The 26,832-nt window shown below is 41.0% G+C and overlaps 1 protein-coding gene across 2 annotated transcripts in view; it reads left to right on the forward strand.

Moving 5' to 3' along the window:
* Positions 1–26,832, forward strand: part of PCCA (propionyl-CoA carboxylase subunit alpha) — a 4,227,722-nt gene that overhangs the window by 3,348,282 nt on the left and 852,608 nt on the right. For both annotated transcript variants that reach the window (XM_044071233.1, XM_044071234.1), the window contains one exon: positions 13,063–13,161. In XM_044071233.1, coding sequence (XP_043927168.1) covers positions 13,063–13,161 — 99 coding nt within the window. The remainder of the gene's footprint in view (positions 1–13,062; positions 13,162–26,832) is intronic.

A 26,832-nucleotide genomic window follows, 5' to 3' on the forward strand; every position in this document is an offset into this window, starting at 1 on the left:
TTATCTTGTTTACTCTGGCTCAGGAATTATAAGCATCAGCAGTTTAACTCATCTTCTGACAGGGTCAGCTACAGCAGAGACAGCCCCTTCATCGGATGAAGGCATGCAAAACAAATGGGTTATAAGGACAATATCCAAAGGCCATTGTGTACTATTTTTACTAACACATCCCCAGCTCAACAAACTGTTGCCAGAAGTTCCAGCCAATCAGACAGAAGTTACACAAAAAGAGATGGTTTCTCCTCTTGAAAAAAGAGAAATCTTAGAGTTCCCAGCAGACCAGAGGGGGCCAGGATTTATATCAGAGTTCTTTTTGGTTCTGAAGAAAACTCAGGACCCCAGGCCCATTCTAGATGTCAGCCTGTTAAACAAGAATTATCATGGTGCAATCAGTTCTACTGTGTCTTATGGTGAACAAATGGATGTGCTTTCCTGATCTCCAACATGCTTAATTTCATGTGAAGATTGTGATGGAGTCAAGGAGATTCCTACGTGCCTAGATAAGGGACAGTCATTATCAGTTCAGGGTCTTGCCATTTGGGCTCACCACAGCTCCCAAGGTGTTCACCCAGTGCATGGCTGTCATAGAAGCTCATCTACAATTCAAGTAATACAAGATTTTCTTATATCTTGACAACTGGCTCCTAGCTTCCCCCTTGATTGTGTCTCTTTTAAAACCGAGAGACTAACTCATCAAGCCTTGCAGAGCTCTCTGAATCTCCATAGACCTTCACAAGTCCTTGTCTTCATCCAGTTCAGAGAATAAGATTCTTGGGCTGCCATCTGGACACTACTCTTTCTATAATCTCCTTGTCTTTGGAAAGGATTCAAACCTTGAAGTCAACTATTCAGTCACTTCTTCTCAACCCCTCTCCTAATACAGCATTAGTTCTGAGGGTACAGAGTCTTATGGCATATTCAGTACTACTGGTTCATTTTTCATGCTTCCACATGAGAATCTTGTAATGGTTCTTCAAGCTCAGTGGTTACAACACAGTCATCCTTTTTCCAAGACTATCCTTATAATGGACTCATGCAGGACTCTCCTGAGATGGTGGTTACAATCACCAGTTGTACACTTAGGCAAACCCTTTGTAACTTCTGCTCCGGTAGTGATCATAAAAATGAATGCATCCTGCCTCAGGTGGGGGAGGACATTATTAGGGGAGAATATCCCAAGGCCTATGGTCAAGTAAAGAAGCCAATACTCACATAAATGTCTTGGAGCAGAGGGAGGTCCTCTCTGTGTTGCAGGAACTTAAGGCCTACCTCCCCCAAGGCATGAAATCTATCTAAACAGACAACATGACCGTAGTTTGGCACATCAGCAAACTGGGAGGAATTAGACTGCACCCCCCCCCCCCATGCAATGAGGGTTTGGTAGTGGATGACTGTCTCTCACTGTTTTCTTACAACAACACACATCCTGGGAGTACTCAGTTTCTTTGCATACAGGCTCAGCTGGTCTATCTTATTCCTTATCAGTGGTCCCTCAATCCAGCAGTGCTCAACTGAATTTTCAGTTATTGGGACACTCCTAGCTGCAGTCTGTTTGCCTTCTTCTACAACAACAAATTCAGCAACTACTTTGCCATGATTCCTTCACAGGAACAGTCACCAAGGAATGCTCTGTCCCAGCAGTGGCCTCCTGGACATATTCCCCCTCTCCCTGATACCCAGATAGCTATAGAAAGCAAAGAAATGCAAGGCAACTGCCATCCTCCTAGTCCCCTTCTGGCTAAAATGGATCTGGTTGCCCCCTTCTAAAGCCTCATCTCAAGAAGCCTCCCTGGCTGTAATAAGTTCATAGGTGTATATTAGGCTAATGACCACTAGTGTCTTTGTAAGTCTAGCCATGCAACCCAAATGTGTCCCGCAAGTTATATGTTTTAGACATTTATATAGGCGAATGTTGGTTATGACATGATTTACTGACTGCCTCTGTCCATCAGAGACATAGGCCCTAGACCAAGGGTGAATTTTTGATTTCCCATCCAGTGGACCAAAGTATGTTTAATTAGGGTTAGGGATGGACTTTGCTTCACATGGATGGGAGCCTGTTCCAGAGAATGGGAATTGTGAGAATTGTCTGAGATACATATCTGTGTCTCAAACTTGTCATGTTTGTGTTGCAAGCAACATTTAGGTCTTTAAATCTAGTAGGCTCATCAGGGCAGGGTTTATGGATTTCTTGTATGCCAGGCATTGATCGCTTCTCAGTAGGAGACAGAGTATAGAGGCAGGGCTTAGAGGTGATCTACATAGGTAATTTTGTTTATGCCCAGTATTCTTTTTGTAAGGAACCTTTGTGGACATTCTTGTTGCTGTATGTGTTTGGCCAGGTTCATACCAAAGGGGGCATTATACTCAGTGATGGGTCTGATGAGGGCCAGATATAGTGGTATGATGATTTCCATGTACCTAGATGCCATGCCCATACTTAAAAGTTGAGCAGTATAGAAAGATTTCCTTACTACCTTGGACACATGTTGATTGAAGGCCAGGTTGCTTTGTCCATGTGTTCTTAGATCCCTGATTAGTGGGTCAACTCTTAGGGGTATTTTATTAGTGATGTAGTACCCGAGGGTGGCCGACTTCCCAAAAGGTACTATAATGCATTTCTTGTCACTGAGTTTTAAGTTGTGGCTTTGGCAGCAGTTATTTGTCTATATTAGACCCTCTTGTAAGATGTTTGCATCTTGGAAGGATTCTGTGACTGCTTCCAGTTTGCAATCATCTGTGAACTTGGTCAGCCAGAGGCCTTTGACATTGGCCTTGACTTCAGCGAACTAGTTGTCAAAGAGGAGCCAGCCCAGCATGGAGTCCTGAGGGACTGCACTGGTGACTGGCCTCTCTGTGGTGATAGTCTCACCAATTCTAACTTCCTGGATCCCATTTGTGAGCCAGCTGACTATCCAGTGCATTATATAGGGTTTTATGCATAATTTTGTAAATTTGTTAACCATGCATAAGTGGAGTATTGTATCAAATATCTTCTCCACATCAAGGTAGGTAATATGCACCATTTTACCCTCATCCATTGCCTTGGCGACCTTCTCAAAGAAGTTCACCAGGTTCAGTAGGCATGACCTTCCTTTGACAAAGTCAGACTGGGATGGATCTAGTGTCTGAAGGTCTCCTATGTTTTTGTTCCCCTGATAATTTGTTTCCATAGCTTTGCATATAAGACTAGTTAGACTAATTGGTCTGTAGTTTCCAAGATCTGTTAATGGTTTACCCTTATGAAGAGGGATGACCTTCGCCATCTTCCACAAAGCTTGTTTTGAGACTGTAGTTAAATAGTAACTCCAGGGCCCTGATAGGTCATGTTTTAGACTATTCAAGAAGTATCCTGGGATATTATCAGGCCCATTGAGGCTGTGCTTTTGGCCTTAGCAAGTGCAGCCAGGATTTGATCTCCATTTATATTTGGAGGGGTTATGTTTGAAGGTATTTCTTGGGGGTGGCTGAGTGTGAATGGGGGGGTAAGGTTAGAACTGAATTTGTCAGCCAGGAGATTTGCTACATCTCCCAGATAAGTGAATTTGGCACCATTAACCACCAGGTCAGCACACTACTTTGTGCTGCCTTTGAAGTTTCTGACACAGCTGAAGAATACCTTATAGTTATCTTTAGGCTGGAGGGCTATCTTGACCTCAAAAGTACTTTATTGGATTGAATTAGCCCTCTTAGTTGCCTCATTAATTTGATGAGAGATTTCTTATCTTTATGGGAATTACACTTCCTGATTTTAGCCATGATTTATTTTCCTTTTTTGTATAGCCTGCATAATTTGGGATGCCATCAGAGTGGTTATTTTAAGCTTACTTCTGGTAGGTACAGCAGCCTCTATTCAGCCATTGATGTAGCTCTACAGAGTTTCTTTGAACAATTCTGCATAGGCTGCTGTATTCTCTGGGTTTGTTATCAAAAACAAAAGAAAGAATGTAAAGAAAAGGAACAGAAGAAAAGTAAAGAAAAATGGAAAACCCACAATTATAGTGGCAAGCATTGAGAACTCCTGGAACAACCAGTCATTCATCAAGATTTTATGCATTAATGCTTAAGTAGAGGTGAATTTAAACTAAAAGATGACAGGCTAAAAAAGACAACTCAAGATAATGGGCTACATTCATGTTTGCTTACAAAGTTTGTAGAAAAAGTGGGAGAAACAGACAAATGTGGGGTCTGTAATACAGAACTGGAAATAGATGCACATCTTCACGGCTGTAATATATTCATGGCTGAGGGGCTGTATACTGAAAGGCACAATGTTGTTGTTGTGTCTTTCGGCTTTTCCTGGTTAGGGGTCGCCACAGTGGAACTCCGGTCCGCTAATGATTGGCAGTAGATTTTTACGTGCCGAGTTGACAACCCTGACGCACAACCTTCAACGAAGGTACGCCCATTCACACATGTCTCCACACAGAAGACGGTCTAGCTGAGAATCGAACAGGACAATGTCTTATAATGTGGCAAAACTGTTGCATTGAGGATCTTGCAAGTACTACAGTGTACAAGTAGTTGAGAAGCGTTAGAAATATGGCCTCGTACATTTTTTCCCCTGTAGGTTATTGTAACTGGTAGTTCATAGAGCAGCTAAAACTCCATGCTCTGCGAAGAATGATGACTGGGTTTCAGAGATCATAATAGCCCTTATGTGCTCTTGACATGTTTTTTTAACATAATACCCTTTTCTGACTAAGTATTATATACTCTTAAATAATTCCTTGTCATACTAAAGTGCTAGGTGTTAGAACAGCTTCTTTTAATGTTGAGTAGGATTGAGTTCATAAATTCATAGCCAAGTACTAAACAATCCATCTGCAGACCATTGCAAACCTAGCGAATAACCTGTATTCAGAATTTCCCTCCAGCCTCGTGGAGGACAATGCCAGATAGACTGGAGGAGAATTTGAGACCATCCATCCAATCATCTAGGTTTACCTTGATAGTGGCAAATGTGCTACTCTGTTTGACATGTAATGGAAGTTTTTTCAGATGTGGGGGTATGTGTGGATATGAATCTATTGTGCTAGCTTATCTTGTTTCTCTGTTGATGGTTTAGTTCCTTTAACCTGGTATTTGAGGAACCATTCGTTCTTTGAAGGAATAGAAGGTTAAAGTGGAGCAGATCTTTTGTGACCTGAATGGCTACACACAGATCCCTATGTAGGAGACATTAAGCAAATAAGTATGGAGGGAGAGGGCTTGCAGTCTGTCCTGATAACTAAGATTTTTAAAACCACTGATCTTTATAGTTAGGAACCTCTTAGGTCTCCCAAGTTGTGATATGTTTAAATAAATACATGCCAAACTGGACACTATACACAATAATGGGTCTGATGTGATATGAGTAAAGGGAAATTAAGACTTCTTTGGGTGTTAGATGAGCCAGATAGAAGCCTTTCCTAACTATTGCAGAGACATGATGGTCAAAAGATAAGGAATTATAAAGTGTGCCTAGATCTCTTATGACAGTGTCCAACTGGAGAGGGTTCTTACCTATATGTTGTTGTTGTTTGTCTTTTGGATTTTCCCGGTTAGAGGTCGCTACAGTGGAACTCTGGTCCGATAATGATTGGCAGTTGTTTTTTTATGGTTTTGAGTTGCCAGCCCCGATGCCCAACCTTCAATGAAGGTACGCCCATTCAACGCATGTCTTTTGAACGCCCACTCAACCACGGGGAGGACATGCAGACTCCACACAGAAGGCACTCCTAACCCAAGCCGAGAATCAAACGGGAGAACCTCTTGCTGTGAGGCAACAACGCTACTGCTGCACCATCGTGGAAGTAGGGTTCTTACCTATATAGCTGAGAAAAATATTTTCTTTACGAAAATTAACTATGCTTTTTTCACACTTAATTTGAGATCTTTGTCCTTGTACTAATTGTTAACACAATCTAATCTATTTTGAAGCAGTTGTGAGTCAGTGGAGAATTAGTAACAACTCTTAATTTATAGTAATCTGCAGACTTAAAAAACTGTAAATCAGGAGTGTTGTCCTGAAGGCCTGAGAATTTGATGACAAATGAGAGAAGGTCCAGCACTGAGCCCTATGGTAGACCACTGGTAATGTTTTGGCTTTTAGAAGGGGAACCTGTGACTCTAACCACATGGGTTCTGTCAGACAACCAGTTAGCTATCCACCTAACAACATAAGGGTTTATGTAGTGCAGGAGTGCTGTCACAGGAGTGTTTTTGTTCCCTGGTTACAACACATTCTTTATGATATTAGTCTGTTTGTGAAAGTAAATTCTTTGCATATGATGTTTTAAAAAAGCCTGCTATTGTGTTTAATTTTCGCCTTTGATATACTGCTTTGTTTGTGGCATTGTCTTGCAAATTTTCTGTTGTAATTCATTTTACCAAGTGATTTTATGTAACAATGTCATACCTGAAACATGGACCCTTGTTGCCCATTCCACTCACCTTTTCAAAAGAAGTAAATAAGTGATAAACAAATGATAGAGTTGTAGACATGGAGTGACATATTATGCAGGAGTGAGCTGGACAGTGCAATGTTAGCCAGTGCTGGAAAAGAAGTAATTTGATATTGATTCTTTGCAGTTGAATAGGAGACTTCTTCAGCCAGAAAGTGTGTCGAATATGTGCTGTATGTTCATATAGGGTCTTGAGCAGACTGTGGTATGCCCATGAAGACATGGCAGAATGTCCTTCCTTATCACTGCTGTAGTATTCCTTACTCCTGGGATATCCTGATGAGGATAGATGAATGGCTGCCAGCATACCAAAGCCTTTACATCTTCCAGGCATCATACATCAGAGATATGTCCTAGGTGAAAGGTGTAAATATGTGATGTACAAGTTCCTAATCCTCAGAACTTCTTTGCAATTCATCTGAATGCAGTGTTTGAATTCAGTCTGCAAGCCATTCACTGAGTTGGTTCCACTACTGAGCCATCTACAGATAAGTGCCCTGTCAGTCTCTCTTCCTTTCTTTTTTCTTCTTATTACCCTAAGTTCACATGTCATCTAAGAAGGTAAAATGTGATTGTGGGAGGCAGATTCCCCATAAAGATGGACATAAACAGTGCCTTTTTTTGCCTGAGTGCTACCCATGACCATATGCAGTGTGAGATTCATCAGACATTTGTCCCTACGACACTCCACAGTCATTTGTCATCTCTTTCCATTTACTTGGACAACCAGTAATTGAAGCTTTTGGCCTAGGGTACTATGGCCCAGTCCACCAGCCCCAGTGTTCAGCTGACATAGGTATGAATTGATCCTACTGCTATACAGCCTTCACCAGATGTCTCCGTCGAGTTGGATGAAGAATCCAAAGACCATTTGTTGCCACTGTCATCTCTTTCACCTGTGACCCACTTGGAGGCCAACATGGAGCTACCTACCCACACATCTGCTAATGCTGTTCCTATGTCTGGTACAGATGTGGAGGGGAAACCATGACTGAATATTTTGGAGGGACCTAGGGTGATTCCCCAAAAACTTGTTAGGGAAGAGGTGCCTGGTACCCTCATTGAAAGTAGGCAGGGGTCTGAACCTCCTACATTTGTTAAATCTGATGTTCCTTTAAAAAAAGAAGAAAACTAAGCAATGTGGCTCCTGTGGCCTAGGATCCACACAAAGAATGGCAGGATTTTACTTGGGGGGCTTTTCAGTGCTCTTATGGCTCTTAAGCTTCCCAAGGATTGTCTGTTCCTTGTTCTGTTCTTTGGTCTTCCACTCCTTCTAAATGCCCTAATGACTCTGATTCCTGTGATGAGGATTTAGACTTTAAGGAGGAGTCATTGGCTTACTCCTCTCAAATCTATTATCCCCCTGCCCTGTGGTCCAAGGAAGAGGATTCTCTTTCTCCTGATTCTTCTATGGAGGAATTGTCTTTTGGGAATACAGTGGTTTGTATGATGGAACACTTAAAGTGGGACTGTTCCCAGGTTTCAGATGTTCAAAAAAGATGTTATGAACTCTTGCAAATAGATTCTCGTAAGTCTTCTGCGGTCTCTTCAGTACTGGCTAACCTCCTGGATACATTCACTGCAGCTTCACAGGTCCCTGACACTCAAGTCCAGTAAAGTTTGTGAAGCTATATAAAAGCCCTTCTTTTGATCCTGCTGTTATTTCTGATAAACCATTCAAGTTTCTGTCTACTTCTAAACTTTTACCTTCGGATAAGGACAGCTGTCCTATGGACAGGTATGTTAAAGAAGTATATACTTCTACTACATTAGCCTTCAGGGCTTTTATTTATCTGACCCATTTGACTAGGTATGTTCTGACTGTTTTTCTCTCACCTTTGGAGCATTCTGGCTGCTTTGCTTGACTCAGAGGGAAAGACTTCTGCCATTTTCATTTTGAGCTCTGCTTCTCAGGTGGCTCATCATTCTATTAAATGCAGCTGTGATGCTGCTGATTCATCTTCTAGGGCAGCTGCATCTAGATCTGTTATGCAGAGTTATTATTGGTTACGCCTCCAGGCTGTCCCTGAAGACATCAATGCCAAATTACTGGATTCTCCTGTAAATAGCCAGAATCTCTTTGACACTGCTGTGGCTAAATTATTTAAGACCCCTCAGGATAATGGTAAAGTTATGCACAACTTGAAACAAATCTTTGTCTGTCCTCTTCCTCATTTTCAGAGAAATTATCCTTCTAAGCCTTTTTTTGTTCATAAGCAGTCTAGACAGCCTTCCAGGGGTATGAGGGCTTCTGGGAGAGTTTTTTTTCTGGACAGACCTTCTCAGGGTACTAAAAGAATCAAAATCTCTCTTTCCCTAACAAATCTGCTGCTATTTGATATCCAGCTGCCCATACCCCTTGGCCAGATCGCTCTGCCCCTCAGGTTGACTCTTTATTTTCTTGTTTGGCAACAGATTATCACATATGTATGGGTCCTTTCCATTATCCATAATGATTATTTTATGGTTTGGAAGTTCCTTCCACCATTCTCAGGACTTCCTCAGCCACACCCTTCTTAGCTCCCTCATTTTCTTTTAGTTCTGCAGGATCTGGTCATACAGGGAAGCATCCAACCTGTTCCACTCTCAGCAGGGAACAGGGTTTTATTCCAGGATTTTTCTGGTTCCTAGAAGGGAAAGATCATGGAGGCCCATTCTGTACCTGTCTTTTCTCAATACCTTTCTCAAGGTTTTCTTTTTTCTTTCAGGATATTGTCTCTTCAGACACTTTTTCCTCTGTTGCTTTTCTGGTGTACCTAAATTTGAAGGACGCTTACCTATACATTCCTGTTCATCCTTTCTTCAGGAAATGTTCAAGTTTCTCTGATTATTTCTCTCATTATCAGTTCTCTGCTTTACTTTTTGGCCTTTCTAGAGCTCTGAGGGTCTTTACCCTGTTGTAGCCTTCTGCATATTTCAGGGAATTCATATATTCCCTTATTTGGATGACCACCTTATTCAAGCAGTCTCTCAGCAGCACCTGCTTCAAGATCTACACTTCACTGTGCTTCTTTTGTGCAGTGTAGGGTTCACACTCAATCTGAAAAAGTGTGTTTTTACTCCCGGTCAGGATTAAATGTTTCTGGCTTGCAGGATTCAGACCATTCTAATGCTGGCTTGCCTCCTTCCTCACAAGGTCCTCTTATTGCTTATTTACAGTCTGTTCTTCCTCTTTTAGTCCTTCCTGCAAGGGAATTGCTTAGAGCTCTGGGGGACATGGCCTCCATCATTCCTGTGGTTCCCTTTGTCAAATCCCACATGAGGAAATTCCAATGGTATCTCAAGACTGTTTGGCTCCAGCACTGCTACCATCTGGAGTATCTGGTTCCTCTTTTGGCTTGTCTCAAGCTTAAGCTAGCGCCACTAGTGGATTCACCAGATTTCCCTGAACCCGGCTATGCCTTTTCAGGTTCCTCTCCCTACTCAGGAGCTGTGCACAGATGCTTTCAAACCTAAAACTCCTTGTTCTTTGGTCCCATCAATAACTGACAGACCATATTAACATTAAGATGAGGGCTATAATTCTAGCTGTCCTGGCTTTTTGGGTTCCAGGTCCTTTAAAAGTTTTTACAGATAGTACCACAGTCATTTAGTACATCAGACAAGGAGAGACAAAATCTTACCTTCTCTGCAGGCTTGGGATTTTGCAGTCCACCATCGCTTGGTTCTTCAGGTGGTCTACATTTCTTCAGAGCACAGTCTGATGGCAGACTCTCTGAGCAGTCCAGGACAAATCCTCACAAGTGGGTGCTTCACAAGGAGGTATTTCTAGACATTGTACCTTGGTGGGGTACTCCTCAGGTAGGTCTTTTTGCCTTCCCTTTGAAAAAACAACTTCCCCAGTTCTGTTTGAGAGCATCTACTTTTTTAACTTGGAAAGTGGACTCCATGTCTTTTATTTGGAAGTGGATGTTTCTGTATTCCTGTCTTGCTCTACAACCAAAGTTCCTGCACAAGAGCATGTTAGACACACCCAAAATCTTGCTGGTGACTCCCTTTTGGCCCAGACAGCACTGGTTCTCCTTTCTATTTCATCAGGCCAAGAGCAGTAATCACAAGTTACCTCACAGGATAGATGATCTTATACAAGACAAGGGATCTGTCATTCACCCTCACTTTTCCACCCTTCAACTGACACTTTGAGTGATAGGGTTTTGATTCATTTTAGGCATGAATTTTCTGAAAATGTGCTTCAGATTTTGCAGGAGGCCAGAAAACTATTTGATAGGAAATGATATGTGACTAAATGGAAGAGATTTTCTATTTGGTGTCTCAAGTTTGACCTAAACCCTTTTTCTGTCGGGGTTCTTATGGCCTTTTCTTATTTGTACGAGTTGCTCAATTCTGGCTTGGCATGTGTATCTGTTAAAGTTCATTTGTCAGCCAATTCCACTTGTCTGTCTCTGAAGCCACCTTTAACTTCTGGTTTTGAAGTCAAACAATTTTTAAAACGCATCCTTCATATTCAGCCTCCAAGAAAAAAATATTCCTCCTTGGGACCTTAATTTTTCTCTTGAAAAATTCATCTGTTCTCCTTTTGATCCTCTAGTTTAAAACTGTATTGCTGGTGGCTCTTATTTATGCCAAGAGGGTCCCTTAACTTCAAGCACTCATGGTGGTTCCACTTTTTTTTTTCACAGGGACAGTGTCTCTTTGTAACAGTACTTCTTTTATGCCTAGGGTGATTAATGATTTGAACATTGAATCATTCCATTCATCTTCCTTCTTTTTTGACTTTTCCTCAGAATTCTAGTGAGTGGGTTCCCCACACCTGGGATTTACATGGAAATCTCATATATTACTTAGACAAGACAAAACATATCAAGAAATCTGAGCATGATTTTTCTTTCCTTTCATGCCAGAAAATCAGTTTTGGCAGTATCTAAGCAAATCATCTTCTGGATTTCTAAGGCCATTTCTTCTTGCTATTCCTTTCATGGCAAGCAGCTTTCCTCTTTTGTTAATATTTATTCTACCAGTGCAGTGGCCTCTAATGGGGCTTTTTTCAAGAGTCTGGATACTAGAGCCATCTTTGAAGCTGCTACCTGGTCTTCTGTTCACACTTTTGTCAAACATGACAATTTGGATGTCATTTCTAGGGTCAGGGCAGGTTTTTCCAGGGCCATCCATCATGGGTTTTTGGAAGTGTCTTTTGAGGCTTCCTTCTCCCATACTTTACAATAGCTTTTATACCCTCCTAGGAGTAAGGAATACTACAGTAGTTATACAGAAGAACATAGTACAGTTGTGTAAAATCTTACCATAACAGTAGATGTCCCATTTCTCACTGTTGCAGTATTCTGTCCCTCCCTTTTTCCTTCTGACCGAGGGATCTTTCTTCTTTTCTTCTTCCCTTCCTGGATGAATTTGTGTGATTACCCTCCTCTATGGTTACTCTTGTTCTTCTGGGGTACTTCAGTTCTGAGAATTAGCTTCTCGTATGTCTCGTATGTACCATATACCTTGCACACAAGCATACCTCTGATGTACGACACTCAGAAGATTTAAAGGCTTTGGTATGCTGGCCAGACATTCTGCTATCCTTGACAGGATATCCGAGGAGTAAGGAATACTGCAACAGCGAGAAGTAGGACATCTACTGTTACTGTGAGATCTTGCAAAACTGTACTATGGTGGGATTTGGGGCTAGAAATAATATTGGGTGGCAGTGAGCACTTGCTTTACCCCTCAAGTCTTGGTAGCAGGAGTGAAAATGGGTGGGAATTTGAGACCTTGAAACCATGTTTAAAGAAATAATCAAACAAAATGAATGTCAGCATACAGCTTCAGCAAATGTAGCAAAATGTAAAGAAAATAACTGGCTGTTAAACATTTATTTATTATGGTACATTTCTGCCATAATCTTACATTAATGAAACAATTCATAAAAACTATTTTATGTGGAGAACATTTTAAAGCTGTTTTGTTAGACATCTGTTTGTTAAACATATTTTGAGCACAATGAAACTTATTCTTGCTTTTTAAATGTTAGTTATATGCAATGCTGTTTAAATAAGCCTCATAAAATTCTGTGATGGCATCAAACTTTTCAAATGCAATTGCAGTTTAATGGGCTGATTTGAATCCAAGTGAAATATGCTAATAACAGGAACAGAAAAAAAAAAACTTTGACTGGACTTCAGCTGTACCAGGAAAGAACGCTACTTGATTAGCATTTCCATTTAATTAAGATAACAATGCAAATTGCTTCATTAAAATTTACATAAGAAACTTCTTCTTTTCGTCCATGGGGAGGATATTATATGCAAGCCCTGTTGTGCGGGTTACAGAGTGTCACAATAATTTAAATGCATTACTTGTCTATAATTGTATTAAATGTAGCATGTCCAGATAGGTTTAAAAGTTGGATGACTGTTTGCTACTTGATCAGAATTGCTTAAAGCCTTAGTATCCAGAGACAGCTGTTCACAGGTCCCTGCTCATCCCAAGAGACATAAGAAACTGTGTTGTTGGGCCCTGTCTTTCATGGTAGAAGCAGTAAACATGACAGGTTGTTTGGGAGCCATCTGTTTAAAATGGCTGCTGCTTTGTACTTTGCAATGATCTTGAGATCTGTTTGTCTTCTTGGTAACAGTTTTATTTGGTGTCACAACAGGTGGAACTTGATGGGAAGATGCTGAATGTGACCAGTGAGTGGAACCTTGCTTCAGCTTTGTTGTCTGTCACAGTCAATGACACCCAGAGGACCATCCAGGTAAACTCAGAGATGGGTCATATACAGGCTTGATGTAACTGTTACTTCCTATCTTAAAGCATTCTATGTATTGAAATTAGACCTTTAGTTCAATCAGTGTTACTATTCACCTGAAATTAGAGTGACCTTCATATTATGTACATGATATATGCACATTGAAACAACCATGTAGATAGAGCATACCATATTACTTTAAGTACCTGCATTTTTTGACAGAAGCATTCAACATAGGTGAGTCTGATTTATGGATAATATACATACTGAAAGTTTTTCTGTGTTTAAATACACAAAGTTACTTTGAAATATTGTAAATATTCTGAGGTACATAACTGTGTAAAGTGGTCTAATTATAAAAATAGTATAGTATTTTGTTCTGAAGTTAATGAAATACCTGTTCTTGTACATCTTAAACGAATACTTAACTTAAAGTTATACTTTCACTGCTGCAAATGTGCCATGTGGTTCTGTTTGGGTTAGTTGCCCTCTTGTTTGCAAGACCCCTTGATCCCATATGAAAACCAGTTTTATTTAACATAGTGATTACTGCCTGGAGCTGCCCTCTGTCACAAAATCCATTCTGTTATCCTGTAGTTTATTGATGATATGGATTAGGATATTTTTATATCACAAAGCACTTGTCTTTCTTTCACAAAATCACATACTGTACATGCACATGTGTTATACAGAACTGTGCGACCCTCTGTTAAATGAAGGTTTCTTGCATAGCAGATATTTTTAGCACATAGTATAAAATATATATTCTTGAACCATAACCCTGTCTGGATTCAGCAGAAATCATAATCATTTTCTCTTTGAAAACTGCAGTTCATGAGTACAGTAAAAAAAATAGCATTTTTTTTTGGGGGGGGGTCTATAACCATACCTCCAAATGTATAGGCTTTGTCCCAAACCTCCAACTTATTAAAAACTACTTCAGAGTTTACGTCACAGTGCAGCAAAAATGGCTGATTCCCAATTAAGTGACTGTCAGTGATTTAACTTATAATGAGCTGAATGGTCTCCTAAACCTGCCTTGTTAAGAAAAGGGAATCACATTTCCATCTGCGACACTAGAGAACTGGATTGACAGGTGTACTCAGATCATCAGACCAGCTATGGTGAGCTTAAGCAGTACCTATGCTTACCTTTCATAGGTGTCTGTGTGTGTGTATGTGTGTGTGTGTGTGTGTGTGTGTGTGTGTGTGTGTGTGTGTGTTGCATGTGATATCAAGTGCAATAATGGGGGGTCTTTCTTAGTCTAATCCGTATGAAAGCAAAGGGTCAGATAAAAGCTGAAATTGTAAAGAGAAGGTGATGGAGCTGATATTGCATATCATGTTACCTCAAATTCGGGTAAAACTGCTGTGCACTCACTTTGATGCTGCTAGAGCAGCCAATTGTTCACATGGTCCACTTTTACCTACCTAAGTTATTTTTGACAGGCCGCTGATTCGTGCAGCAAACATCTTTACATAAAGAATATAAAGAAAACAAGAAATTAAATGCCAGCCTGCTCAGTGGGACAGAGGGATGGAGCCCTATCTAAGACTTGACTTCAAGGAGTGGATGCAGTCCCTGGAAATGCCATTGTGGGGGAGGGGGATTGAGCGGCTAATGCCATCTGGTCCTATTCTTTGGGAAAGGGCCATGGGGTTTTCCCATCACCAGGACATCCTCAACCAGGGTGAGGTTCTCTTGCATGCAGGTTCCACAATAACAGAAAAAGTATTCAGTTGCTCAGTCCTCCCATGGTGCTTGAACAAATATATTTTTTTATTTTTGTTCTGTTCCCTCTCTGACTATCTAGCCATCCCTCCCAGCTGCTCAGTTTGCCCTGTTATTTTCCTCATGGGAGAGAGCCATATGGCTCATTTGTTCTCTGGAGGTAAGATGTTAGCATACCTTGCAAAGTGCAATCATCTATGAGGTAGAAGACAGTTTTTACTGTATGAGCCTAACCACCTCCCATTGTCAACTTTCCACAGGCTACATGAGTGCTGCTTCATAAGAGGGTGAATGCATGCTCCCACACATGCTAGCTGTCAACCTTGTCAGCAGATGTCTATGCTGCACGGTCCCACTAGGCTCAAATTGCAAGTGATACACCTATATTCCTGTAAGTTTTTCCAGAGCTGCTTCCCTTACCTCAGAATGGGTGAAATGGTAGCTGCTCACCCCCATCCTCCCTTGCATAGCTTAATATCAGAGCTTTGGCCGGCTAACATCTACCTGAAATCAGCTGGATGTATAAATGAATTTAAGTACACTTTTATCTGCTCTTTTGCATATAGTACTGTATTTAATTTATTTATTTGTGTTTTTCACTGAATATTAACTCAACTGAAGTTGTGGCTGTCTCTCTACAGAGTACTTTTTAGAATTTCTGTGTAGCCATTGATAGCAGTGGGGGATAGTTTCAGCTCATCACTGACATCCTGTCTTGCCTTATATAAGTGGTACATTTTGAGTTATCTCTGCTTAATATCAGAGCTTTGGCCGGCTAACATCTACCTGAAATCAGCTGGAAATATAAGTGAATTTAAGTACACTTTTATCTGCTTTTTTGCATATAGTACTGTATTTATTTATTTGTGTTTTTCACTGAATATTAACTCAACTGAAGTTGTGGCTGTCTCTCTACAGTTATATTGGTGGCTTTGAAATTGCCCGCCCCTCTTGTAGATTTGTATTTCAATACTCCTTCTGGGTCCATCTCATTTTCTCACTCAACTGAGTGCAGTGAGATCATACTCTGATTTCAGGCACTCCTACTGTGTACAAAGAGAGCATTTGGGAAGGACAACCCCTGTATATTTAATCCTGCTGTGTTCCTTCCCTCAAAAAAAAAAAAAAAAAAAAAAGATATGTATATATATATATATATATATATATATTTGTATTTTATTCATCTGCTCGTTCTGTTACAGTCTTAGTTGCTGTTCTGCATGCTATCTGTTCAGTTGCTCTTACTCCGCACTTATTACTGCTTGTTAGTAGCCTTCTAATTTACTGCCTTCTGCACTTGTTTTTTAGTCATTTGTTAATTTAATTGCATTTGTTTGAACTGTATTTGCCGTAGTGTTGCTACACCCTCGGGTGTGCTGGCCTGCAATACAATTTGAATTGCATTTACTGCTGTTTTAGCTGCTTTTCTGTAACAAAAAAAAATTCTAAGCTTGTTTCCTGCTTTTCCTGTAACTAGTCAAGTCCAGATACAGACTTGCTGTATCCATTACTGTTGGTAAGGTTCTGAGCCCCGCAAGCCTTTCTGTGTTGGAGGGAAGCCTTCTAGCTTATCAGTGGGCGTGGTAAGCACTAGGTAGCCTATCTACCACGGGAAAAGTGGGTTTTGGCCCTGAAATTGTAGTTCATTGACTATTTGGGCAGTTTTTCCATCTCTTTCTACTTTCTGGTTAAAAGCCCGTTTTGCATTTGGTCCCCGCCATTCCTATAACTAGTGTAATCCAGGTACAGATTTGTTGTATCCAGGACTGTTGGCAAGCTTCTGAGCCCCCCCAAGCCCTTCTGTGTTAGAGAGAAGCCTTCTAGCTTATCAGTGGGAGTGGTAAGCACTAGGTAACCTATCTACCACAGGAGGAGTGATTTCTGGCCCGGAAATGATAGTTTATTGGCTGTTTGGGAAGCTTTTCCATCTCTTTCAACCTTCTGAATTAAAAGCCTGTGTTTGCGCTTGTTTCCTCCTTTTCCTGTTACTAGTCTAGTCCAGGTACAGATTTGCTGTATCCAGGACTCTTTGTAAGCTTCTGAGCCCCCCAAGCCTTTCCGTGTTGGGGGGAAGCCTTCTAGCTTATCAGTGGGAGTGGTAAGCATCAGGTAGCCTATCTACCACAAGAGGAGTGGTCCCTGGCCCAGAAATTGTAGCTATTGGCTGTTTGAGCCGTTTTTTTCCAACTCATTCAACTTTCTGGCTTGAAAGCTGCACTTGTGCCTGTTTCCCACCTTTCCTATAACTAGCCTAGTACTGTTACAGAGTGCTATATCCAGGATTGTTAGTAAGCTTTTGAGCCCCCAAGCCTTTCTGTGTTGGAGGAATGCCTTCTAGCTTATCAGTGGGAGTGGTAAGCACTAGGTAGCCTATCCTCCATGGGAAGAGTGAGTTTTGGCCCAGAAATTGTAGTTTATTTAGCCATTTGGGCAGTTTTCCATCTCTCTCAACTTGCTGGCTTAAAAGCCTACGTTTGTGCTTGTTCCCTGCCTTTCCTGTAACTACTCTAGTCCAGGTACAGATTTGCTGTATTCCAGGACATTTTGTAAGCTTCTGTGCCTCCTAAGCCTTTTTGTGTTGGAGGGAAACCTTCTAGCTTATTAGTGGGAGTGATAAGCATTAGGTAGCCTATCTACCACAAGAGGAGTGGTTCCTGGCCCAGAAATTGTAGCTATTGGCCGTTTGGGCAGTTTTTTTCCATCTCTTTCAACATTCTGGTTTAAAAACTGCACTTGCGTTTGTTTCCCACCTTTCCTGTAGCTAGCCTAGTCCAGATACAGAGTTGTTGTATCCAGGACTGTTGGTAAGCTTCTGAGCCTCGCAAGCCTTTCTGTGTTAGAGGAAAGCCTTCTAGCTTATCAGTGGGAGTGGTAGCCTGTCTACCACGAGAGGAGAGGTTCTTGGCCCAGAAATTGTAGTTTATTGACCATTTGGACAGTTTGTCTGTCTCTTTCAACTTTCCGATTTAAAAGACCACATCTGCGCTTGTTTCCCATCTTTCCTGTAACTAACCTACTGGGTAGCACTAGAAAGCCATAGACTGATACAAGCCTTCTAGCTTAGGAGAGAGACTTTGAAGTGATTAAGTCTCAGTTTTCTGTACTTTTTTGCTGTACTTAACTGTTTTCTGCCTAAATGCAGATTTTCCAGCATTTATTGTGATTTAAAAGCTTGTTTTTTTCACATATTGCACTTATTTGACTGCTTGCACTTTTAAAAAAAGTATTTTTTGTTTAAATAATTTGTTTAACTTTTGTAGGCTACACACTAAAGTGCGATAGCCTTTTCTGATCGTTTGTAGTCGTTTAAAGCTGTTTTAAGTGTATTTTTTTACTGTTTTTGCCTTATCTTTCAAAAAAACAAAAAAAGTTCCTTGTTTCCCACCTTTCTAAGCTAGTATAGTCCAGTTTTCACGCTAGTGCTGAATTCAGAGCTGTGATACTAGTTTCTGAGTTGCCCATACCTTATTTGGATAGAAGGAAGTTTTTCTGTTCACCTGTGAGAGAGAGGAGCTTTTAGCAACCTATCTGTCCCTGGAGGAGTGGTTCCAGCCCAGAAGTTAGGAGTTTATTGGCCATTTTGGGCTAATTTATATCTCTTTCATTTCCCTACTATAAAAAAACATGTTTGCACGGTTTTGTGTACCGGGCAGTGCCGGTTAGCTACGGTTAAATTATTCCCGGCTCCAGTAAGTCTCCTCTTCAGTTTTTCCCTTGAAACTAATCTAACTCTCAACCTAAGCACTCAAAAAGCATCTTACAGCCCAGCACTTGCTCAGACTTAATAGCAAGCACTAATATACCCTGACACTGATTGCCCAGCAGGGCAAGGCTCTTTATTCACCCCTCACCAACCAAGCGACTAAGCAGCTCACCCTACTATGCAGGCATGATCAAAGGGCAACTTCAGGTGCACTCTCCAGTCCAGTTGATGAATCTGGGTATCCTGAGGCAATGTTACAGCTGCCTCATGTACACAGACAACCCTCTTCTCCTACCACAAAACACTAACATATGCGAGAGATGCAATTATACAGCCAAACTGGAAGCTAAGCTGTCTCCACCCAACTCTGGAACAGACAGTCAAGAGGAGAAGGTTAACACTTGCACCACAACTCCAGCCACACACAGACCTACTAAAACAGCACTGGCAAAAAAATACACATAAATACACAACATCATACTCGGAGGCTCTAAATAAAAACCTGCAAAAGCATCAGAGACCTCCAAAGCAGGCACCCAAACAACCTGCACTTCCCGTCACAAACCAGACAACACATAAAACACAAAATCAGTGTGTTGCACAATCACAGCCCTTAAGGCGAAATAACATACCTAACACACTAGTAATAGGTGACTGTATAGTCAGGCACACTGGCGTCCCACTCACTAGGCTGGACAAGCAGAAGGTTACTGTTAGCTGCCTGTCGGGAGCTAGAATCTACCACATAACACAAGCACTCAGGTCACTCCAGAACAAGTACAAATATGACTCCGTCATTGTTCATGTTGGTGTGAATGACCTGAGACGTACCTCCCTGGACTACATGAAAAGAGACATGGAAGAGCTCTCTGATCATGTAGCCCAGGCTGGTATGACCCTAACCCTGAGTAGCATCCTGCCCTCACCAAGAATGATACCTCAGTATAAAGAAAAAAATGATCAGTTTCTACAATTGGCTAAGCTTCTGGTGTCATTCAAAGGGGATCCAGTGTCTGTCAGCCTGGCACGACATGCTCAACAAGCCGCATTGCTTCTCAAGAGATGGCTTGCACCTGTCACCCCTAGGCTTTTGAATACTAGCCAAGGCTTTTGCTGCCCCCATAGTGCCTTTTTTAGGCAAGGCTCAAAAGTCAAACCCACCTCCATAAACAGCACAATTAACAAAAAACTGAGGGTTATGTTACTCAATGCCAGGAGTTTAAATCTCAAAATGCATGTGCTCGAAGCACTCCCAGTATGGAGAACTTCGACATCTGTGCAGTAACTGAAACCTGGTTCAAGGCTCCAGAGAGCACCCCAGCACTACCGGGCTACAACTCATACCACATGTTTCGGCCACAGAATACAGACCGAAGCACAAAAGGAGGGGGTGTATCCATATTCATCAAGGATACCTACACCTCCAGGTTAGTGGTGCAACATTATACCTCTGAGATCATCCATGTGCAACTAACATCAGGCAGATCTGCAATGCAAATTGTGGTCTGCTACAGATCACCCTCCATGACCTAGGACCACCACTCCACCTTTCTGGAGACACTGGAAAACATGAAGGTCCTACCAAACACTATGATATTGGGCGATTTCAATTACTCTTCCATTCACTGGGAAAACTACTAGAGTACAAATTCCCAGGCCCAGTGCTTCCTGGAATTCCTCAACTCAAACGTCGTGGATCAGCTGGTAAACTCCCCTACCAGAGGTGAAAACATATTGGACCTGGTCATCACCAACATGGGCGACAGGTGTTCCACAACAGAGGTCAACCCGTCACTGGTTAGATCAGACCATAAACTAATCGCTCTGGATGTCCACACCCCACCACTACCCCCAACTAAGGAAACCACAGTAAAAAACTTTTCTAAAGCAAACTTCACCTTACATAAGACAGAGGTGGTAAGTTTCACAGCCCCCACGCTAAAGGATAATGCTGCCCAAGATACAGAAACCTTTACAAATGCACTCTATGAGCAACTACAAGGATGCATGGATCGTGCCATCCCTAGCAAAATCAAGATTCACTCCTCTAAGAGAAGGAAACCAGTTTGGTGGACCCCCGCAGTAAACAGGCTATACAGTAGAAAGAGGAAACTAGTTCAGAAAAAAAGCAAATCCCAAGAAGGAAAGACATCCCTATCAGTATCAGTAAGAAACTGAGGTCCCTCATGAAATCATCCAAGGCTAACTTCAAAAGAAAAATAGCCAAGGATTCAAAAGATAACCACAAAGCCTTCTTTAGCTATGTTAAGAATCTAAGTGGCAACTCGCAGTTATGCACTGAACTAGTGCAAAATAGCACAAAATATACTGAACCTACTGATATTGCCAACATCCTGGCAGATAGATTCAGTGCAAACTTCACCCCCCTCTTACCTCCAAAAGGGCCCACAACAGTACCGGAAAAGTGTAGTGTCCCAAAAATCACAGATGCACAGGTGAAAACAGCCCTTTTAAAAGCCAAAAACACAGTGTCAATGGGACCAGATGGTGTCCCAGGCTGCGTCTTGCACGAATTATAGAACGAACTAACCCCCCACCTAAATACACTGTTCAACCTCAACCTCTCCACAGGCTACGTGCCCATAGAATGGCGCACAGCAATGGTTATTACTGTCCACAAAGGAGGGGCCACAACTGACCCTGGTAACTATTGCCTCATAAGCCTGACTAGCCTGGTCTGCAAGGCTATAGAGTGCATCATCATGGTACTCATTAACAAAGACATTGGGAACCTCTAAACACTTGACCCGACCCAGTTTGGCTTTGTTAAGGGCAGATCATGCCTACTAAACCTGGTTGACTTCTTTAAGACAGTCACCAATGTCATAGGCGAGGGAAAGGTGGTTCACACAGCTTACCTTGACCTCGCCAAGGCTTTTGACACCATTCCCCACTTGGGTATTACAGAAAAACTCACCAGCCTGAACATAAACCCCTATGTCATGAGATGGGTTGCCAACTGGCTTATAGACAGAACTCACACGGTAAGAATAGTGGGCTCCAGGTCCGACTGTAAACCAGTCACAAGTGGTGTCCCACAAGGCTTGGTCCTGGGACCCCTACTGTTTGGCATATACTTCTCAGAAGTACAGGCTAACACAGGAGGACTATGGCTAACCAAATTCACCAATGACTGCAAACTGGGAGCCATAATTGACTCTCTGGCTGACACGGACATCCTCCAAAAGGGCCTTACTGAGACGGACACCTGGTGTCAAAGTCATGGCCTCAAGCTAAATGCCAAAAAATGCATAGTCATCCCATTTGGGAAAAACAAAACACGAATTACCACATAGGTGGCAGCCCCCTTAATACAGAAGAGGTAATAAGAGATCTGGGGACCCAGGTAGATAGTAATCTCTCCTTTGACAATCATATTGCCAATGTAGTTAGGAAATCCTTCTATGTGGCCCATCTAATTACTAAAGGGTTCCCATCTAGAAATAAAGAGGTTATAGTGCCCCTCTACTCGTCACTGATTAGACCCATCATAGAGTACAATGCCCCATTTGGGATGTACCTCACAAGACACTGCCAACAGCTGGAAAGACCACAAAAGCACCTCACCAAGAGGATTACTGGTCTCAAACATATGTCCTATGCAGCTCGACTGAAAAAAACTCTGGCTGTACTCAGTGGCATATCACTTACTCAGAGGTGATCTCTGCCTGACTTACAAAGCCATGTCCAACTCAGAATTGATGGACATGCTCCACCTAAAGAAATCCAAGTCACTGCGAGCCACATGCTTTAGTGAGCTAAACCTTGCCACAATAATAAATAGAACATGCTGGAGGGATAGATTCCTGTCACAGAGACTCCCCATGCTTTGGAACAAAATTCCAAATTACATCAGGCAGAGCCCCTTACTAACACTCTTCATGAGAAACCTTGACAAGTGGATGGGTAACAGAAAATACACCCCTGGGATCACTTCATTGGCTCCACTTGGCAGAGGATCAGTTAATTAATCAATGGGGCGACAAAAGCTGACACACTCTGGCTAGGCTTATAAATGCCCTCGGGCAGATAGCCTAGTACCTACCTATGAACCTATTACAGCTGCCATGCTGCTAATTGAACATGGGTTGTCTGGGCCATAGTCAGTACTTTATCCTTTTACCATGGGTCTCAAATGGGGCATGCATAATGTTGCTGCACACTAATTTTCCTAGGAGCACAGCTGTTATTTATTTGTTGTATGTGTATGTATGTGTTATTTATGTCTTTGTTTGTATTTTTATGCATTCTTGTGCTTATATATGCATCTATCTTTATCTATTTATATATTTGTATGTATGTCTGTCGACCAGGACAGGCATAGTGTTTATTGCACACGCCGTTCTCTTGGAAGTGAGAAGAGGGTTGTTTGCTGATTTATGTATGCATGTATGTTAACAGGGTTAGTTCCAGTAGGCATGGCCTACTTTCAGTGGATAGCAGAGTTTGCATTCATACTGACCATATGAAATTTGCTCAAGACTGCTCAAGAAATTCTCCTGCTCTTTAAAACATTTCATAATAGCATCCCTTTTAAAGATATTTCATATGGAAACTGGATCATCAGCAATTATCCATAAGATGTTTTTAATTATAAATGCATTTCATTGCATTTGAGACTCTTCTCCATATATTTTTTTTTTTTGGCACAGTGACCTGTGGTGCAACAATTTGGGGACGCATATATTAGGTTTAATATTTCAAAGCTCAGATTGCATCCATTAACTGTTATGGATGATAATTTTGTGTGTTATGGGTTCCTGGATCCACTAATTATAAAAGTCTGAAATATTAGTTTATGGGTATATTCTATGGAAGATATAAAAAAGCTAACTATTATTTTGTATTGCGTGGTAAGAAGTGGAATTTTGATGCTATGTACAAAGATATTCATTGCTTTGTTTTACATGTTTTGCAGTTTCTGAAAGTTTTTTCTGTTGAAGATTATTGAAATAAATTAAATGTACCCCTGCTTTTTTTTAAGTTTTTATGCTCTTTGGTTTATAGTAAGTCATCACTATGTCAGCCATTCTAAGCTTAGCCAAGTAGTACCATAGAAGAAGAAATCTTGAAGATGAGTTAATAATTCAGAGGATGATGATATGAGGTCAAGGCAATTTGAAAACATGGATAAATATTTTTAGTTTGGTCTATGCTTGAGGGAAGAGGAGTTGGAAAACAGGGAGGAAAAGAGAAGTAGAAAAAACAACAAGAACTGAGAGTTGATAATGTTTAGGTGTAGCATACTTAGAAGCTTGTAGCTAGTAAGTCTTGGGATGAATCTTTAAGTTTCTATACATTCATCTAATTGAAATGTTAGTGTCGCTAGGGTTTTGAATTGTCTGATATGTTGGGGAAGCTAGTGCCATAGAAAATTGTCTGATATGTTGGGGAAGCTAGTGCCATAGAAAAGAAACATGCTGGATAATAAACTTAAAACTGAATTGAGACGTGTTGATGTTTTGTCATAGAACTAGATCTTTGGAAACTGGTATTATATAAGGAGTCTTTCTTTTTAAGGCAGAGATGATCACAGAGAGCATGATATAGCTTATAAAGCAAGGCACAGATTTTCTCGCCAAAGTCTATAGGCTATAAGATGAGGACAGTTTTTTTTAGTATATCCGAACAGGAATTATTCTTTAAACCTTGGGTTCTTTTGGTTGTAAAACAGTGAGGTATTTTTAGGTGAGAGATCTGTTTGGACTTCTGTTAGCCAGATTGAGCATGGCATTATGTGCTGGCAAAAATAGCAGAATAAAGAATTATAATAAAATGGTGTCTGGAAAAGAACCCATGACAGATGAGATAAGAAAGGTTGAAGAATATTCTCACAATACTGGAACAATGCTGATTTAATGTCTGCTCATTATCACAAAAAACAAACCGTGGAGACATAAACAAAATCGCAACTTCTAAATCTAACAGCCACAGTGGTGACTCCCAGATCTCAGTCTCTGTAGCCAAACTATCAAACTGTACCCACCCCTCCCAGAGTTGACAGCAGATTTTATCACTTAAATCTACCAACATAAAGGAAAAACCTACATAATCTTTAAATGAGAATGCACCTTCTGTAAGCATTAATTTCTCTTACCATTTAACTATTCAAATTTTTGAAACCAGGTAATGTAAATCTTCTTTTGATATTCCCTTGCTGAATTGGATTTTATCATTTTTTAATGAGCAAAGCTTAGGAATAACTGTTTACTTTGATAATTCTTCTGGTAAAGCTATACTTGTCATGATATTTCTCTGCTGAAATGCCTTGTTGCCTTGAGCCACTTTTATTGAACAAACCTTATTGTATAATCTTAACTGTCTTTGTATCATTTACTGTGCAAACTTCACAAATATATGTTTGTTTATGTAAGCTGTAACAGTATTACACATGCAGGTACTAGAAATAGCTAAATTAATTTTTATCATATCTTGCTACTATGGAACATTTCCCCCAGGACTCCACTGGAAAGGAGTTTTTGCTCAGTCAGTCTATCCCAGTTAACAAAAGTCTTTTGGCTTTTCCCGGTTAGGGGTCACCACAGCGGAACTCTGGTCTGCTAATGACTGGCAGTAGATTTTCACGGTGCCGAGTTGCCAGCTCGACACCCAACCTTCAACGAAGGCACACCCCTTCATGCATGTCTTTCGGAAGGTCACTCGACCTGCAGGGAGGACATGCAGACTCCACACAGAAGGTACTCCCCGCACACTAGCTGAGAATCGAACGGGAGAACCTCTACAAAAGTAAATAAATAAATGTTCAAGTTTCCAAATCCCAGATCACACTGTCAATGTTAATTTATCAGATACTGTGCAGGAGTACTAGTTTTACCAAATGTGACTTGTATTACATTTCTCTGTGTTTAAGGTGAGACCACAATTAGAGCACCAGTTATTAATGTGATCAAGGTCTTATTGTAATATTAGTGCATCTGAGTGGGAGTTTAGGATGATTCCTAGTTTGCAGTTAATATGTAAATGCATCCAAAAGTTATTGGCACTTGTCTGTATGTCAGCTAGATAAAGAGTAGTGGTCCTAGGACAGAGCCTTGAATGTCACAGCTAATTGCATTTTGATTTTTGGAGAGCGTGCCATCTATTTTGCTGGAGTGTGTTATGTTTGATAGCCAACAATTCAGTTTACTACAAAGAAGGAGTTATTTAACTAGTGCAGTCCATTTATGATACCAGAGTGGGGAGTGGTATCAGATGCCCTAGCTAAGTCCAGATACGTACTGTAGACTTGAAGTCTTGTATCTAGGGCTTTGGTGACTTTTTCAGAAAAGTAACAAGATTAATAAGGCATGATCTACCATTGACAAAGCTGAACTGTGCAGGATCTGGAGTCTGCAGATCTTGTTTGTCTTTAGGTACTAGTTCCTCTGTAATACTTTTCATGACGTTTTGAGACAAGACTAGTGAGACTTAATCTCATGTGCAGCATAAGTAAGGCATGTTGGAGGGAATGGTATGTGTCTCAAAAGACGTATCCCTTCTCTGTAACAGACTTTCCATCCACTTGAAGCAGAGTTTTTCCATAACCAGTTTCATTGTAATTCAGACCAGTGGATTGGAAATCAAAAATTTACTCCTGGTCTGGCACATATGTCTCTAGCAGACAGAGGCAGAGGCAGTCTTTAAATGCTTCATCATCCATGCCCCAGTCTGCTTATACCCCTTAAAATAATCCTAGGTTATCAAAACTTGCCAGATATGTTTGGGAAGCTTTGCTAGGCTTAAAAAGGCCCCTTGGGATCATTAGTCTAGTAATCACATATAAACCTATGAGATTGATGGGCTTTTAGTTACCTTGGTCAGTGGAGGATCTGCTCTTATGGGTGGGGATGACATTGATGTTTCTCCATTCTTCAGGGATGCATTCTGTGGAGAGTATTTGATTTAAAATGTTTAGGATTGGTTAGACTGCCAGTATTTAGTAGAGTATGCCCCATGGAAGTGTTATTTATTTTTTTTGGCTTGGTTTAGAGAGGGCATTTGAAATTTGGTCAGTATTAATGATGGGGCTTTGGACTGAGCTGGTATATAAGGAACCAAAGGCAGAGTAGGTGAAATTAAGTTATAGCTGAATTTGTTAGCCAAGAAGTAAGCTATGGAATCTGGGTTGATGTGGGAAGTACCATTTGCAGTGAATTCTGGGCAGGGCAGGGTATTATTTTTATGTTCCTTATGCTTGCCGATAATTGAAGTTAGTGATGGTT

This window comes from Protopterus annectens, chromosome 5.part0, assembly GCF_019279795.1.
Source record: "Protopterus annectens isolate FY-2018-M chromosome 5.part0, PAN1.0, whole genome shotgun sequence".
Lineage (NCBI taxonomy): Eukaryota > Metazoa > Chordata > Ceratodontiformes > Protopteridae > Protopterus > Protopterus annectens.